Source organism: Bos taurus, chromosome 2, assembly GCF_002263795.3.
Source record: "Bos taurus isolate L1 Dominette 01449 registration number 42190680 breed Hereford chromosome 2, ARS-UCD2.0, whole genome shotgun sequence".
Taxonomy (NCBI): domain Eukaryota; kingdom Metazoa; phylum Chordata; class Mammalia; order Artiodactyla; family Bovidae; genus Bos; species Bos taurus.
In genome coordinates this window covers 112,943,862-112,961,543 of record NC_037329.1, presented here as the reverse complement: position 1 = coordinate 112,961,543, position 17,682 = coordinate 112,943,862, and the positions used below count along the sequence as shown (strand labels likewise).

At 38.2% G+C, this 17,682-nt stretch overlaps 1 protein-coding gene across 11 annotated transcripts in view; it reads left to right on the top strand.

Moving 5' to 3' along the window:
• The window catches only part of DOCK10 (dedicator of cytokinesis 10), a 305,001-nt gene that overhangs the window by 205,416 nt on the left and 81,903 nt on the right, over nucleotides 1–17,682 (top strand). For all 11 annotated transcript variants that reach the window (XM_024976734.2, XM_059875928.1, XM_010802445.4 and 8 more), the window contains 7 exon segments: nucleotides 5–127; nucleotides 2,394–2,476; nucleotides 9,634–9,756; nucleotides 12,118–12,197; nucleotides 14,368–14,555; nucleotides 15,047–15,112; nucleotides 16,838–16,930. In XM_024976734.2, the coding sequence (XP_024832502.1) occupies nucleotides 5–127; nucleotides 2,394–2,476; nucleotides 9,634–9,756; nucleotides 12,118–12,197; nucleotides 14,368–14,555; nucleotides 15,047–15,112; nucleotides 16,838–16,930 (756 nt within the window).

The window sequence follows — 17,682 nt, the reverse complement described above, 5'->3', positions numbered from 1 at the left end:
GCAGGCTATATTTTCTGTAAGCAATCCACACTCTGAAATTGTTTTAGTGGCCAAAATTGAAAAAGTACTGATGGGAAACATCGCAAGTGGTGCTGAACCTTATATTAAAAATCCGGACTCCAACAAGGTAATACATGATCTTTTTATAAATGATTTCAGTTACTTTCAAGAAACAAAAATCACACTGCTGATAGGTTAAGGTGAACAATGTCAGATTCCTGATCTCCAAAGATTTAGCTTCTGGACCAGGGGCCAGGCTTGATCACTCAAGAGCTTTTGTGTAGCAGAGTTTTATTAAAGTATTAAAAGGGACAGAGAAAGCCTCTGACATAGGCATGAGAAGGGGGACAGAGAGTGCCCTCCTAGGCATGAGAAGGGGGACAGAGAGTGCCCTCCTCACTAGTCTTAGCAAGGAAATTATATACTTTTTCAATTGGTTATTACAATAAATCAAAAGAATGTCTCCAGGTTGTAAAAATTTACCAGACCCACACCCACAATTTACATTTTAAGATGACAGGATTAGAATTTAACAATAGAAAGATCTTACCAGAGCCACTCCCATAATATACATTTTAAGATACCAGTATTAGTCAGAAGGTTTTCAGGAAGGAGAAACTGTCCTCAAGCAGGATACATTGTTGTTATATAATCCTTAGTACAGAGTTTAAACTGAGTTGTTTGTCGTGTAATCATCTTAAAGAAAAAAAAAGTTTTATGTGACTAAGACATCCAATGGACGGAGGAGCCTGGTAGGCTGCAGTCCATGGGGTCGCTAAGAGTCGGGCACAACTGAGTGACTTCACTTTCACTTTTCACTTTCATGCGTTGGAGAAGGAAATGGCAACCCACTCCAGTGTTCTTGCCTGGAGAATCCCAGGGACGGGGGAGCCAGGGGGCTGCAGTCCATGGGGTCGCTAAGAGTCGGGCATGACTGAGGCGACTTAGCAGCAGCAGCAAGACTAAGAAACGTAGAAGAAAAAAGACATTTGTCCTGTTGAGGATTCCAGACCCCTATCTCCTCCTCGAGAGCCCCAGGCCCCTTTCTCCTCCTTGGGGACACAGGACTTATCAACCTGCCTAGGAAGTGACTTTCTCACTGCCTTGATGAATTATCAAGTTTGATAAATATGAGTCTTGAAATAGTCCCTTGTTAGTGAAATGAGTATCCAGTTGGAAATTTTTAAAGTATATAGTCTCAGCTTATGTTTTCTGATACGGTAATTGTAACTGAGAATCTATTGGTGAAAATAAATTTACGAGGATAAAATTTTAACCCCCAAGGACCAAAGTGTTAACAATAATGAAAAGTTAGGATTAATCTGACTGGAAACAAGGAAAAACAGTTTACTAAGACATCAGCAATGCTTATGCAGAACTAAGCGAAAAAGTAAAATAATTGTTTACCAAGTTATAATAATACCTAAATGAAGAAAGAAAGAAGAAAGAAAATGCTGTAAGTTCCTTAAATGGTGGGACTACAAGACATTGTTTCTGCTTTCTGTTTTCAATTACTGCATTTTTTAAATAATTGAATGTTATTATTTTAATAGAAAATACATACAAAAAGTTTTTATTATCCACCCAAAGATGTATAATAATGTGTAATAATTGAATTTGAGGGTATGTGACAGTTTAGGACTGTGTCTAACATATTTATGAGAGAGTGCTTTAAAACCCAGCCTGCCACCTATTTTTGTAAATAAAGTTTTATTGAAACACAGTTATACTGATTCATTTAAGATTATCTTTGGCTGCTTTCTTGCTGTGGTGACAGAGCTAAGAAGCTGAGACAAAGACTACATGGCCCGCAGACCCCTATATATTTACCATGTGACTCTTGACAGAACAGATTTGCTGATTGCTGTCATAACAAACAAAAAGAAATATAGGACAAACTGTGAATGTAAATTTGATAACTCTTTCCATTCAATATTTTAAGGTCTCTTAAGTCAGGAAAAAGAAAGAGGCAGGGGGTGAAGTTGGTATTCCAAGATGAGTGTTTTCTGCATTTAAAATTTCTAAACTAAGAAGAAAGAGAGACTTCTCTGGTGATCCAGTGGTTAATACTCTACACTTCCAAAACAGGGGGCACTGGTTCGATCCCTGATCAGGGAACTAATATCCCATATGCCACGTGGGATGGCCAAGAAGTAAAAAAGGAATAAAGAGAGGATGTTTAAAAAATACTTAAGGAAAGAAAAACCTTATGCAATAATTTGAACACAGATGACATCATTTCGCTCTTTATAGGGTAGAATCTCTGGGCCAGTAAAGCAGGATTTCACTGATTTTCAATATAAGACAACACAGAAAAGTATTTATTCCCATTTTACATGGACAGTTTCTATAGTGATATTCTAAACAATGTCTCTATTTATTTTTTTCCTTAGTATGCACAAAAGATTCTAAAATCCAACAGGCAGTTCTGCAGCAAGTTGGGGAAATATCGCATGCCGTTTGCTTGGGCGGTGAGGTAGGTTGACAATTGCAATCAACAGAATAGAAATGCATTTATAATCTACGTTGAAAGCTTCAGTTTTGAACATGTCTGTGTTACCTGTTATTTTTAACATGCCAACACTGAGAAGAATGCCAATGTGTTCATCTTCATAAATAAATACCTGGAGTTCCCTAGAAATATGTGTTTTACAATTTAGCAAGCCAGCTCATAATAGACTGGGACCATGACACGGGTGCATTGTATGCATGACCAGGTGTCCAATGGTCATAACATCTGTATTATATAAAATTCAGATGGAAGCACCATGATTTCTTATGCAGCTACATATTTTCATCTGTGCAGAAAACACAGATCTATATATGGATGATCAAATGAAGCCATCAGATCGATCCCTGAAACTCTCTGATTTTGGTACTTATTAGTATAGCCACATTTATCAGTACCAGTTGACTCTCTGAGCAAAATGCTGAGTTATGTGGACAATAATGGTGGAGTCACCCACCTGGGTGTATAACCTCTGCATAAAGATCAAAAATTGCCTTTCAGATTTATTTAAACATCAATTACTATTGTCTCTCTCTGTCTTCTTGTGTCTTTATCAGTACTTAATTTCTTAAAGGAAGAAGAGCCTGGCATAGACATGGCAAAAGGTCAACAGTGTACAAACTGAATGAACTAATAAGGATTAATTAGTTCTACCAAAAAAGAACACCTATTAGGTATCCATTTGAATATTGATTACACCTCAATGCAAAGAACTTTAAAATACAGGAGGAAGGGGGAACTGGTTAGTTATGCCATTTTCAGGTCTTACAGTATCCAGTGAGGTGAAGAACCAGAGTACACTCACCAATATCTTTCATAACTTTGATACTGGTATTGAAAGTTGGAGATAGTCCTTAGGTACAGGGAGGAGAAATGTGGAAGTCTGGGGCAGCAGTAATCAAGGTAAACTCATGTAGTCTGTAGGAATCAGTTTGCTCTAAGGCAACCCTCTAAGGAGAAAGAGACAAATGTGGTCCAGATCAGGAGCCATTTATAGACTATAACTTTGAGTCAGTTTCCATTCTGAGTCTCAGGGTCTCCATCTACAGAATGAAGCTGACAACACCTGCCTTGTGAACAGTAGTGCAATCATAAGCACAAAGGCATCTGTCATAAAGCGCATCATAAATATCATTTTATCTCTTTTAATATCTCTTCCCATTCTATATGAAAAAAGATGCTATTTAGGAATACTGAACCCTTTATAATGAACTTAATTCTTTTTATTCTTCATAAGCTTCAAGAAAAAGGATAACTAAGATGCAGAGAGCAAAAGTATATACACCAAGAGGGGAAAGGGAGGTCAGGATGAATTGGGAGATTGGGATTGATATATATACATTATTGATACTATGTATAAAGTAGATCACTAATGTGAACCTACTGTATAGCACAGGGAACTCTACTCAGTGCTCTGAGGTGAACTAAATGGGCAGGAAATCCAAAAAAAGAGGGAATATATGTGTACATATAGCTGATTCACTTTGCTGTACAGTAGAAACTAACAGAACATTGTAAAGCAACTATAATCCAATAAAAATTAATTTTAAAAACAGGAAAAAAAGAAAAAGGATGACTAGTTATAATTCAGAAGCCAAACTTTTTCGTGTTAATAAGTATTGTCATTTCCCACAGGACACTCAGTTTGGGCAAGTCGAAGGGCAAAGGCAGGCTGTCCTTTTGCAAGGTGAAATATTCCAATGTAGCAAAATTATAGTAGTGAACACATGTTCTTTTTAAATATTAGAATTATCCTGAGCATTGTTATAAATAGATACTTTAGAGCTAGAGCTGGATTCTAAGTCTCAACTCTGTTTACCAGCCAAGTGAATTTAGACAAGAATTTATAGTCTCTGTTTACCTAGGTTTTTTTGAATATACAAAAGAGAGGTGTCAATACCTAATTTACTGTTTCAGGGATCAGCAAGTACAACTATGTAATCAATAAAAGATAGCCATTATTAGAAGTCACTAATCTAATATGATTATTAAAAGTCCTGGGACTTCCCTGGCAGTACAGCAGTTAGGACTCTGCACTTCCACAACAGGGGGACCAGGTTCAATTCCTGGTTAGGGAGCTAAAATCCCTCATGCTGCTTGGTGTGGCCAAAAATAAGTAAAATAAAATAGACAAAATCCACAAACAGATAATTCCAGAAAAAGAGCTGCAGAAGGACCCTGAACATATGAGATGTCCATTCATAATTATAATAAGAGACAAGAAAATTCTAAAATAAAAAATTTTTTAAATAAAAGTCTGTATAAAGATCATATCCACCCCCAGCAAGTCTTTTCAGGTCAATTTGGGACAGTGAATAATAATGTGGGAGAAAGAAGTGAAAGAATCGCCCATTATTGAAAGAAACTGAGCAGTTAGGAAAAGCAGTAAGAATCCTACTTTGAAGTTATCTGGTCAGATGTGCTGGAGGAAAGATAGATGAAGTTTCTAGGGAGGTTGGTGATATTACCAACTATTGAAGTATTTATATCTAGGACAGGAAAGCCAACAAAACCACAAGTTTATGCCACATGAATGCCTGATCAGTGGTTTGGTCATAGGTTAGAAAATACCACCAAATACACCACCAATGTGTGTATATAAATATAGATTTACATTTACAGAAATCTCTCTAGCAACTGAGAAAAATGGTTAGAAGAGTATTTCTCAAGATTTCCTGTTAGACCACTTGGGAAAGTGTTATTTAGGGACTTCCCTGGTGGCTCAGATGATAAAGAATCTGCCTGCCATTGCAGGAGACCCAGGTTCGATCCCTGGGTTGGGAAGATCCCCTGGAGAAGGAAATGGCAACCCACCCCAGTATTCTTGCCTGGAGAATTCCGTAGACAGAGGAACCTGACGGGCTACAGAACACTTAATCTAACCACAAAAACAAGTACAAGATACAACCAAAGAAGATTTTAATTTTCCCTTCACAGTGTAGAAACTGCTTTAAATAAATTGTTGATCAAGTCAGGGGAGGGCTCCTTGCTACTCATGTCATTTTGACATGAGCTAGCCTGCTGTCTTATTTGAATACCCTATTGATACTGCAGGTTCTCTGACTCCTTTTCCTTTCCATTCAATTTTCTTGATTGTAGCTTGTCTCATGATACAGCTCTGAGTGTACTCTAAAATCCTTTGGCCCTTAAAATCAACTGCCGCTAAGAAGCCTAAAGTTGACAATAACCTTATAAAGTCATAATATTTCTGCCCAGATGCAATCATCCCACCAGCTGTGAGACACACATATTCATCACTGTGAACATTTTATCTAGGGCTAATTTGGTGCATGTTCTTATTTTTGGCACCAGCTGCAGTGCCATTTTATAGTAAAAAAGATTATATTGAGAGTAGGTAAAGAGAACACATTCAGATGGCTACATACGGTGTTGTACACGCATTGATTCAGGAGAAAGTCAACCTTTACAAATGTGCCTTGCTGGTAATCAAACTCTTTCCACCCATGTAAGGCTCAGAGTTACACGGGCCTAAATCCAGGACAAGAATCTGTTTTTTCTTCCTAAACTTTAAACTTTCAATTTTGTATTAGGCTATAGCTGATTGACAATATTATGTTAGTCTCAGGTGAATGGCAAAGGGACTCTACCATACACATACATGTATCCATTTTCCCCAAACCCCCTTCCTATCCAGGCTGGCACATAACATTGGGCAGAGTTCCCTGTGCTATACAACAGATCCTTGTTGGTTATTCATTTTAAATACAGCAGTGTATACGTGACCTTCCCAAAGTCCCCAACTTTCCCTTACCTCCAGCAACCATAAGTTTGTTTTCTAAGTCTGCGAGTCTTCCTGTTTTGTAAGTTCATTTGTATCATTTCTTTTTAGATTCCACAAGTAAGGGATGTCACACAATATTTCTCCTCCTCTGCAGGACAAGAGTGTTTTTGATTTCTTTTCTGTATCCTATGCAGCATTTCAGATGGACCAGAGTAAAAATGCTGGATTTTCTTTAGAATTAAACAAGACTAAAACAAAAATTTCATTCTTTTATCTATACATTTATAAAAAGACAGTGAAACAACACCCCCAACAAGTGGTTGTCCAACCTCTGTCCAGATCCTTCTAATGTCAAAAATTCAAGTATGTCCCAGAGTGGTTCTGTCTTTTTATAGCTCTAATGATTAGATAATTCTTCAGATATATATATATATGTATATGTACATATGTATACATGGGGCTTCCCAGGTGGCACCAGTGGGAACCTGCCTGCCAATGTAGGAGACATGAGAGACACAGGTTCGATCCCTGAATTGGAAAGATCCCCTGGAGAAGGGAATGGCAACCCACTCCAGTATTCTTGCCTGGAAAATTCCATGGACAAGGGAGCCTGACAAGCTATAGTCCATATGGTCACAAAGAGTTTGATACAGCTGAAGCTACTTAGCATGCACACATGCACACATATATACATATATAATATATACACATTTTAAAGCTGCTTGATAGTCACTTATATGTTTTGTCTTCCAAAGCCACAGAAAATGTGCTTCAGTTCTGTGTTGTTGTTCAGTCGCTAATCCCATGAGCTGCAGCACACCAGGCTTCCCTGTCCTTCCCTCCCTCCCGGGGTTTGCTCAAACTCATGTCCATTGAGTCAGTATGCCATCCAACCATCTCATCTTCCATCGCCCCCTTCTCCTCCTGCCCTCAACCTTTCCCAGCATCAGGGTTTTTTCCAGTGAATCGACTTTTCACATCAGGTGGCCAAAGTATTGGAGCTTCAGCTTCAGCATCAGTCCTTCCAATGAATATTCAGGATTGATTTCCTTTAGGATTGACTGGTTTGATCTCCCTGCTGTCCAAGGAACTCTCAAGAGTCTTCTCCAGCACCACAGTTCAAAAACATCAATTCCTCATTCTTTCTATATATCACAGCTATTCATGCTTATGAATGAAGCTCTCATGGATACCTAAGCTTCTTTTCCTTTAGGCTAAACACAGCATTTTTTTTTCAATCACACCCCACACATCAAGGCTTTGAGATCATTGCACACCAATCATTGCTCAACTCTGGCAGTTGGAACAGGACATGATGTCTCAGCCACCCTGAAACCATCTGTGTAAATGAATGAGTTCTCTGCTGTCCTGCCAGTTAGCATATTTATCAAGCAGGGACAGAGTGTGTGGTGCTGTGATCAGTGCTCCTCTGTGACGCTCTGTTCTTCACAATGTTTCCAATGTAATTGAGCTATCTCCACAACAGAGCTATGGATAAGAGCAAAATCAGTGATACAGCTCAACCAATAGATTTCAAGTGACTGATTAACCTTAAAAAAAAAAATACTCAATTTAACTTCCTCCTATGCACTCCAGGAGTTGGTGATGGATAGGGAGGCCTGGCCTGCTGCGATTCACAGGGTTGCAAAGAGTCGGACATGACTGAGCGACTGAACTGAACTGATGTTGAAAAAAATGACACATTCAGACAAAAGTCCTGGATAATATATAAATGAAAATAATCTTCAAGTTAAATATTTTCATTTGTCTCCCACAGTGTTATTTGAGAGAGGACTTTTTTTTCTCTCAGTTACTACTTCAGAGAAAAAAACTGAGGAGAAACGTTCAAGGATCCTAAAAATATCATTCTGAGAAATTCCTGGCCCAGCCCTTGTAGTAAAGAATCCACCTGCTATTGTAGAATATGCAAGAGACGGGGGTTCCGTCCATGAGTCAGGAAGATCCTCTGGAGAAGGAAATAGCAACCCACTCCAGTAGTCTTGCCTGGAGAATTCCATGGGCAGAGGAGCCTGGTGGGCTACAGTCCACGGGGCCGCAAAGAGTCAGACACGACTAAACACAGCACATAGCTGATTTGTATTCATAGCTCCTGCAGCATTATTTCATAGAGGACTTTTCTTTTTTCTCTCTGAGTTGCTACTTCACACACACAAAAGAAAAACTAAGGAGAAAGGCTGAAGTATTCTAAAAATATCATTCTGATCCTTTCTTTGCCCATTTTCTAAATTATCTGACACTAAACTCAATCTCTATGATCAGATAACCATTTAAATGACCTTCTCAGCCTATGTATTGAAATCTTTAGCTCATTTAAAGAGTAGTAAGAGTCTCATGAAGGTTCTTAAGTTAGGAGAAATAAAAATTCAGCATTTCTTTAACACTAAAGACAAATCAATTACACATAGGTTTAATTTTTCTTCGATGGTCACAGAGTATGATAAATTATAGGGAAGAAAAATGGCACTAAGCATGCTATGTATACTTGCTTTTCAAGAAATGTTGCCTCGCATTACTATATTATTGGGATGAAAAACCTTTATGTATTTTAACTAAATCTATATAATCCCATTGAAATGGATCAAGGAAGGAAATAAATTGTCCAGGTTCATGGTACTCTCTTTGTTTAATACAAAATGCTTACTCAGGTGTTTTCAATTTTATTTTTGTCTCTGTCCTAAACTTTAGGACATGGGCACCTTTATCTCCATGAAAATGTTGAAGAGTCTGCCTCTCTATACGCATATACACCACCTTATCCCATTTCCTTTACTCATAAATTCTAATGGCACCACCCAACCCAACGTGACCCTAATTTGCCCAGGAAATAATGAAAAAGTAATAACCTGTGTTCCTATTCCTTTCCACATTCCTAATACTCTATGGCTTTGATATATTAAGTGAAAGTGAAAGTGAAGTCACTCAGTCGTGTCCGACTCTCTGCGACCCCATGGACTGTGGCCTACCAGGCTCCTCCCTCCATGGGGTTCTCCAGGCAAGAGTACTGGAGTGGGTTGCCATTTCAATGTAATTTGATACATTACTAAATCATAAATAAATGTACTTGTAATTGATATGGGCTGCTGTCACTTTAGATACTAGGTTGAAAATAAGAAATTAAAGATAACAAATAGAGTATACAAATGAAATTTTTGTCAAAGAAGTTTTCTTGTCTCTTTACTATATAAGTTCCTTGGAGTTTCTTCCATTTTAAGTGCGAAGTTGAATCACTTTAGTCAACTTAAAAATACATCTTGGTAAATGATATCCAAATACCAAAAGGGGAGCATTGTGGTTCAGGAGTAGAATTCTTACCTCCCTCCCATGCCAGATATCAAACTGAGTAAATATTGTTTTCTTTCAGATCAGTATTTAAGGACAACCAGGGAAATGTGGACAGAGACTCAAGATTTTCACCACTGTATAGACAAGAAAGTAACAAGATTTCAACTGAGGACCTCCTTAAACTAGTGTCAGATTATAGAAGGTAGGACTTGGGGGATACTCTTGAAATCAACATGAATCAGTTACATTGCTACTGTTCATTTATTATTTCTGCAAAAACAATAATTGATTACCAGATTCTTCAAATACCAAGCTCCTTCAAAAACAGATGCTTTGCAGATGACCTCACATATGCCCAGCTGATACCCTAAGAGTCAATTTGCCAGAATGATATAGAAGGAGAGTGAAACATTAAACTGTATCAGTGATTGATAGCTATGTAACAAATCACCCCCAAATTTAGTAGCTTAAAACAACATCACTTTTACTCCTGAGTCCATAATTTGAGCATGGCTAGGTGAGGAGACTTTGTCTCTTCTATATATGGCATCGACTGGAAGAGACCAAATAGAGCTAAAGGACCCATTTTTGAGATAGTGCATTTGATGACTGGCAGGTTGGTGCTGGCTCTTGGCTGGGAGCTTGGCTGGAACTGTGGGGTGGAGACCTTCGTTCTTTTCCATGGGAGCCTCTCCATCAGATGCTACAGCTTCCTCGTGGCATGGTGACTGGGTTCTGAGAGTAAGCATACCAAGGGACAGACAGAAATGTGATGATGTGATGATGTTAAGCTCTTTCATGATATATGACTTAACTAAAACTGTCAGTCCTCTGACACACTCAGGATGCTTGTACCCTCTGCCTCTTCGCCAAATATTAGCTGTCTGCCTCTCCTGTCTCAGAATCAACAATTTCTTATCAATTAATTTGTTTATCTAGAACTAAAATAATATACTACTATGAAATATGATTAATATTTTCTGTATCTTCAATAAATGATATAGTTCTATTTAACTAGAAGGGAAGTTTGCCCAATGTCTTTTTTTGTTCTGGAAAAAATATAAACTTTTGAAAGCAAAATAAAGGTAGAATTGAGCCAATATTACTTTTTTTGTGATTCTGAAGGACCACTCCTTACATGGGGAGACCCTTCCCTTTTCAAACTTCATGATCAAAACTCCTATAGCCACTAAGTAGAAAATAAGTATACTTTTTCTCTTTACTTTTTCCCAAATGTATTAAAACATGAAAAGTTGTAACACAGCAGAAAGGAATGGGCAAAATGGAAGACCATGTTGTCATGAAACCCATGTTATTGGTGTTTACCAAAGAAAGTAATCATTATAGCATTTAGAGGGCATTGAGAATCCCCAGTGCCATCCTGTGAGATTAAATTATTTCATAGATGCCTCACACCTTATGACACTTAGTAGTGTGCTGATAAATGTCTACCCCTGACCCTCTGGCAGGGAAAAACTGATTTGTCCTGATAGCAAAATTCTATGGTGTAAATTCTCCTACCATTGCTGATTGCAAGCTACCAATGGGGCTTCAGCAAACATGGAGTTGGGAAGAAATGTGCATACCATTATATGACATTTCCACCACACAGTTAGATGTAAATAACCTCAAGATCGTGGATCATCTCACCATGTAGTAAAACAATTACTAAGTGATGGAAATTTTAGTACTTATTACCTTGGTGTTTCATGTAATGTGTTTACTGGTAAGTTTATATAATTTGATTTTTAATAATGTCTGTGTTTTACACTTGGCAGGCAAAAATAACTGAAAATTTAACCCTCAACTCTCACAAGCTGGAAAGAGCTGACTTGACCCACTGCTATAATTATTCTGCCTCTCAAAGTAGATTTCCTGAGAGGGGTAACATTTGAAACTGTGATCAACAACTTCGACCTTACTATAAAGGAAAATAGGGGGGAAGGTTTTAGGAAAGAGGAAGGGAAAGAAATTCAAGGATTCATAAATTAGAATGAATGTGGGAACAGGGTTAGGTGGCGAAGAAAAATCTACATACACTTGCAAGGGTGGAAGAAGAACCAGGGTCAAGGAAAGGTCCCTTTTCCTCTGGGACTGTTGGTGAAGAGGGAAAAAGCAGTTGTAGCAAAAAGCAGCCTTGCTCTCAAAAATTCTTAAAATTCCCCATGAAAGTGAATCATTTAAATCAATTCAAATGCTAGTATCTTTTGTTAACAAAGCTATCTACTATTTACCAAAACTAAGAATTTACATTGTACTTATTTAGTTATATAAATGGTTATCTGAAGTGGTACAAACAAGTTTAAAATATCCTTCAGAATATCTATAACTTGATCCTTCCCTGATTTTTAATTTTTATTTGCAAAATCACATACATTTTAGTTTTCAACCAGCTAAATGAAATTATTCACAGATTATTTAGGGTTCCACTGTTTATTCTTATCAAAGTTCAGAATTACAGTTGACTGTTTTTTTTTTTTTTTTCCTTGACAACTGGAATTAACTCATTGTGTGTTTGTGTGTGTGTGTGTGTGTGTGTGTCTATGCTGGCATACTTTCACAGAGCTGACAGAATAAGCAAAACACAGACCATTCCCGGAAGCCTGGATATTGCTGTCGACAACATTCCTTTGGAGCATCCAAGTATGATGATGATGTCATGGTTTCTTTGTACAGTTTGATTGGCTTTTTGGTTGGTTGACTGGTTGGTTGGTTCGTTGGATAGATAGTTTGTTACAGATTTGTTTGGGATTTTTTATCTTAACGTTTGAGATAACTAATTCATTATCGTGTAAAAATTTGGGACTTCTTTCTCCATTAGGACAGACTTATACGTATTATAGGGAGAAGGCAGTGGCACCCCACTCCAGTACTCTTACCTGGAGAACCCCATAGGTGGAGGAGCCTGGTAGGCTGCAGTCCATGGGGTCGAGAAGAGTCGGACACGACTGAGCGACTTCACTTTCACTTTTCACTTTCATGCATTGGAGAAGGAAATGGCAACCCACCCCAGTATTCTTGCCTGGAGAGTCCCAGGGACGAGGGAGCCTGGTGGGCTGCCATCTATGGGGTCGCACAGAGTCAGACACGACTGAAGCGACTTAGCAGCAGCATACGTATTATAAGATAGGAACTATATTCAGGGTAACCTAATATTCATCTGGTATACACCATACACCTAGCAGGATATTGCACTGTATCACTTAATCCTCAAACACTAAAGGGTTGCAAATGACAAAGGTCAGTTTCAGAGGTATTGATAAACCTAACCCATATCGGGCAATGCCACACTGTGCTGCCAAAGGGCTACTCCAAACACCGTGTGTAGCTACCCAGGTGGCCATGCAGAAGTTATAGCTGGAATGTTTCTAGACTCTTACTACACAGAGAGCATGTATCTTTCTCAGAATATAGTTCATTTATGTTAGTGAAAATTTAAATTTCAGAAGCAATTTTATTAATTTATAAATAAGATTTTCAGAATTGATTTATAAGTGGTGAGATTGTTTTTTTCCTTCTTATTTTGCTTTTTAGTGACTTTCTCAGTGGTGCAAATAATGAGTAAAGGCATTCTAAAAGGAGCTACAGACAGGAAAAGGATCATTATCACAGGATATTTGAATTACCATGAGCATTATTAAATTTTTCATTCTTATGATTTTTCCACAAGTCACTGTAATATGAAAAAAAAAAAAATCATTCTCACTTAACCCATGGCTCCAAATCACTTTTATATTGATTGGGGTGAAAAACCAGAAGATAAACTAAGCCATTTCCTCTACCTGATGTGTGGGACGTAGATATTATTACCTAGGGAAAAGAAAAATAGCAAAAGAGAAAGCTAAAATATTCTCTCTGAAAGAGCCAGAGAACATCAGAGAAATCTAAACATACAATAAAAAAATTATACATGATTTTTTGGGGAAAAAAATCTTGTAATCTGATTCCCAAGCATATTTAGCTAACCATTTTGCTTGTTTGGACACAGGAAAATTCCAGACGGAGTAAAGGAAGGTATAAAACCTTGCTGTCTTTCAGTACCGCAGGCTGAAGCCTCCAAACTGTATAGTGACCAGTTTTGATTGATATATTCTTCATGGTCTTTTCCCCCTTTTAGGCTATTTTTTACAAAGTTAGAGTTTAAAAGATGGTAAAAACTGAAGAAAAATAAAATTGTAACTCATAATGCAGAGGGTGATTATGACCAATGTTGTGAAATCATTCCATAGGGAAAATTACTATTAAGCCGATTGGTACTATCAATAATAAATCCATTGGACAGAGTTTTGTTCCATCACAGATCAATTTTTATACTGTTATGGTTAAGGTCAGTGAACTACTCTTTATCTTACATATGTTAGTTGCTCAGTCATGTCTGACTTTTTGTGAGCCCATGGACTGTAGCCCACCAGGCTCTTCTGTTTATGGGATTTTTCAGGCAAAAATACTGGAGTGGGTTTCCATTCCCTTCTCCAGGGGATATTCCCAACCAGGGGGTCGAACCCAGCCTGGTTACTATGCTCTGAGGATCTCTAGCTAAAATTTACTTTTTATATGAAGGTTACTACAAAAAGAAAATAGTTATAAATCCAAAAGATTTGCCAGTTTTTTGAGACATTAGTTTTGATGTTAAATATATCACTAATTATCTATCATGCTTGCCTCCTATAAATTTTTCATGCCAGCATAATTTAGCATAAATTGGTATACAAGTATGGAATTTCTATTTTGAATAGATTCACTTTTAAATAGATTAAGTCTTGTTCACTTTTGATCATATTCAATGACAAACTTTTATTTCTGATTTTTAAAGACTGTGTAACATCGTCCTTTATTCCTGTCAAGCCTTTCAATGTGACGGCAAAACCAGAACCCACAGTGGAAGTGGAAGAATTTATTTATGACTCAACAAAGTATTGCCGTCCTTATAGAGTATACAAAAATCAGATTTACATTTACCCCAAGCACCTCAAGTATGATAGCCAGAAATGTTTCAACAAGGTATGATATGTTTCTGAAATATCATCCTCTCTCGCTACCCTATTTAGACCATTTTAAGATGGCTTCTTGGAAGTTCAAATACAAATTACTATGGACCAACACTTAGGGATAGAAAACTATTTGAATAAAATGTTTAATGAGAGGCAGTGATGAGTTTTACCTTAAAAGTGTTTAAGGATACACGTTTTGTAATATATGAATAATTCTTTCTGAAATCAGCCCTAAATAATTTTATTCTATTTTTAGTTTAATAAGAGAGACTCTGAAAATAGCATACCTGCACTTTCAATGTGAGCCTTTTATTCCCTTTTAAATAATCTCTCCCAATCCTTCTGCTATTTCTGAGCACTGTGAATAATATCACAAGAAAATGTTGGCTAGTCTACATTTTTCAGATTTAATTAGAAGCTACTTATTTTAGGCACTTGGATTGTTTTGTGATGTTATCTAACAGGAAATTACAATGTCCATTTCCTCTGCTGTAATTTCAGGCACGAAATATAACTGTGTGCGTTGAATTCAAAAATTCTGATGAGGAAGATGCCAGGCCCTTGAAGGTGAGCCAAGCCCCAGAGGGAACACAGCATAAAGGGGGAAGCAGGAGCCCTGGTTCCCTCCACCACCAAGAGGCTTTTATTTTAGTGTGCTTGAAAGCAGAGCACTTAGTACGTTTATTTTAAGTTTCCTAACATGTACCTGATTGAATAGCCACCATTAACTAGATCTATTAGAAATGCCAGTCTCATGGCTCCGCTTAGCTTTTCATGATTTGGAAAAAAGGAAGGCATTCTAGTGTGAAATCAATGCAAAGATTCCCCGCTGGAAGTCTTTGCCCTTTTCAGAGATTAGCCCGCATCTCATGAATTCACCGTACTTGATTTCAAATGCCACATCCCAGCTGGCCTTCACGTGGTCTGTGTAGAAGGGCTGCTCCTACTGGCCTGATGGCTAATGCAGGTGCCCCGTGGGATGCTCACTTTTATGGAAGGTGCATGTGGCCATCTGCCTGAGGACCTGGGAAATGGCCCTGGGAAGCTGGTCCCTGCTGTTGATCACATGATTTAATAAGATCAATAAAACCATGAGGTTTGTATGAACTGGGCTGTATGAACCTATAAAACTGCAACTAGATGGCTTTTTTTCAGAGTTTATATTTGATGTATGCTGTTTTTATTTTAGGAACTTCAAACAACATAAAGTAACCTATAAAAATAGAGTGGAAAATTCTTTTTAGTGGGCTTGCAGCCAGATCTTCCCAGTTTCAATGAATCAGAGGAAAGAGATAGTAAAGGACAAAACTAATTTCTAGCTAACCCCCACAATTATCTGAGATCATCTCTTAAAGCACTCTGTCAGGGACCAGTTGTATTCTCCAAACTCAGAAGGGTGGTAGCATTATTCAGAAGAGCAGTAATCAGTTTGAGTGATTGAATGAATCATGCAGAGTAGAGAGAAAGAGTTCTTTAAAATTGTCCTAAGGTACTCTCAGCCTCCTCAGGTTCCAAGTTCCACAATAGCATTAGCAGCAGGAGAGAAAAACTAAAATGAAATGAAATTGTCAGGCGAACAATAGCAGTGAGCAGATGGCAAACACACCAGGCCTGTTAGAGCATTGCTTATGGGGAAAATTCTTAAAAATGAAAAGTACTTGCAGGTATGTGTGACCTTTGTTTCATTGCATTCTAGAGCATTACTCAGAGATACAGCTAACTTCAGTAGAGGGACTCTGAACCTTGGGCTAAAGGGACTTTTATGACAAGAAAGTACCATATCCCCACCCACTGGCCTGATTAGGATCTGGGATAGAAGAAAAATACAGTATGGTGGAGCCTGGAACCAGCCCTAGGATTCCAGCATTCTTGGTTGGGGGCTGGCATGTCAAGAACTGGGGTCAAACCAAGCCTTGTGGTCACCCAGGACTGATGACCTTAAACTCTACATCAGAGTTGGATACCATGGGCTGCAGGAATCAGAAGTGAACAGTCTCTTATCTCTGGTAATCAAAGTTAGGTAGTGAACTGACTCAGACATTCAGTTTTGATGTAATATCTACAGAGTGAATTAAAGCCTTCATATTTTCTTCAACAGTGCCCCACTGTAGAATAAATACAGGACAGTAGATCAAAGAAGTTCAAGGCTAATTAGATGTCAGCTAAGCCTGGAAGATTATCACAAAATTTATCTTTGTTCCAGAAGGGGAAACTGAAAAAAGTTGTGGCCTTTCTGTGCTCAGGGTTAATTTCAGACCCTCATAATTATTCAACTCATGATTTTTTAAACAGTGTATTTATGGAAAACCTGGAGGGCCCCTCTTCACCTCGGCTGCCTACACTGCAGTTCTGCACCATTCCCAGAATCCAGATTTCTCAGACGAGGTAAGGGTCAAGACTTCCCTGCCCTCAGCAGCTCCTTAAAAGATGTGTGAGTAGGTGAGATAATACATGATGATAAACGCTCTCTCTTGACTACACCTCTGACTCAGGACGTTCCCTAGCAGATGTTTACGTAACCAAGCTTCCAAAACTACATTCATTGACAGTTGCCCCAGGACTATGTTGAAAATTTATATATTTCAGCATATGATTATCTTTTTAAAATGTGAAATTTTTATTCTATCATTCCTTTCAAATTAGATGAATTTTTTATTTTATTTCATTGGCTACTATAACAAAGATCGTATTAGATAGTTCTTACCAATCAGTAGCAGCATTTCCGGAGAAGGCAATGGCACCCCACTCCAGTACTCTTGCCTGTAAAATCCCATGGGTGGAGGAGCCTGGTGGGCTGCAGTCCATGGGGTCGTGAAAAGTCAGACACGACTGAGCGACTTTACTTTCACTTTTCACTTTCACGCATTGGAGAAGGAAATGGCAACTCACCCCAGTGTTCTTGCCTGGAGAATCCCAGGGACAGGGGAGCCTGGTGGGCTGCCGTCTATGGGGTTGCACAGAGTCGGACACGACTGAAGCGACTTAGCAGCAGCAGCATTTCATGTCTTAAGGAACAAAACAAAAAAGGCTAGAGTATGAGCCAGCATTGTTGCTTATAACCTTCATAGTAATTGAAGGAGCTTGGACCCCTTCCCCTCAGGACCTTCTCTGCCAGTTCTTAAGACTCTCTTATTATG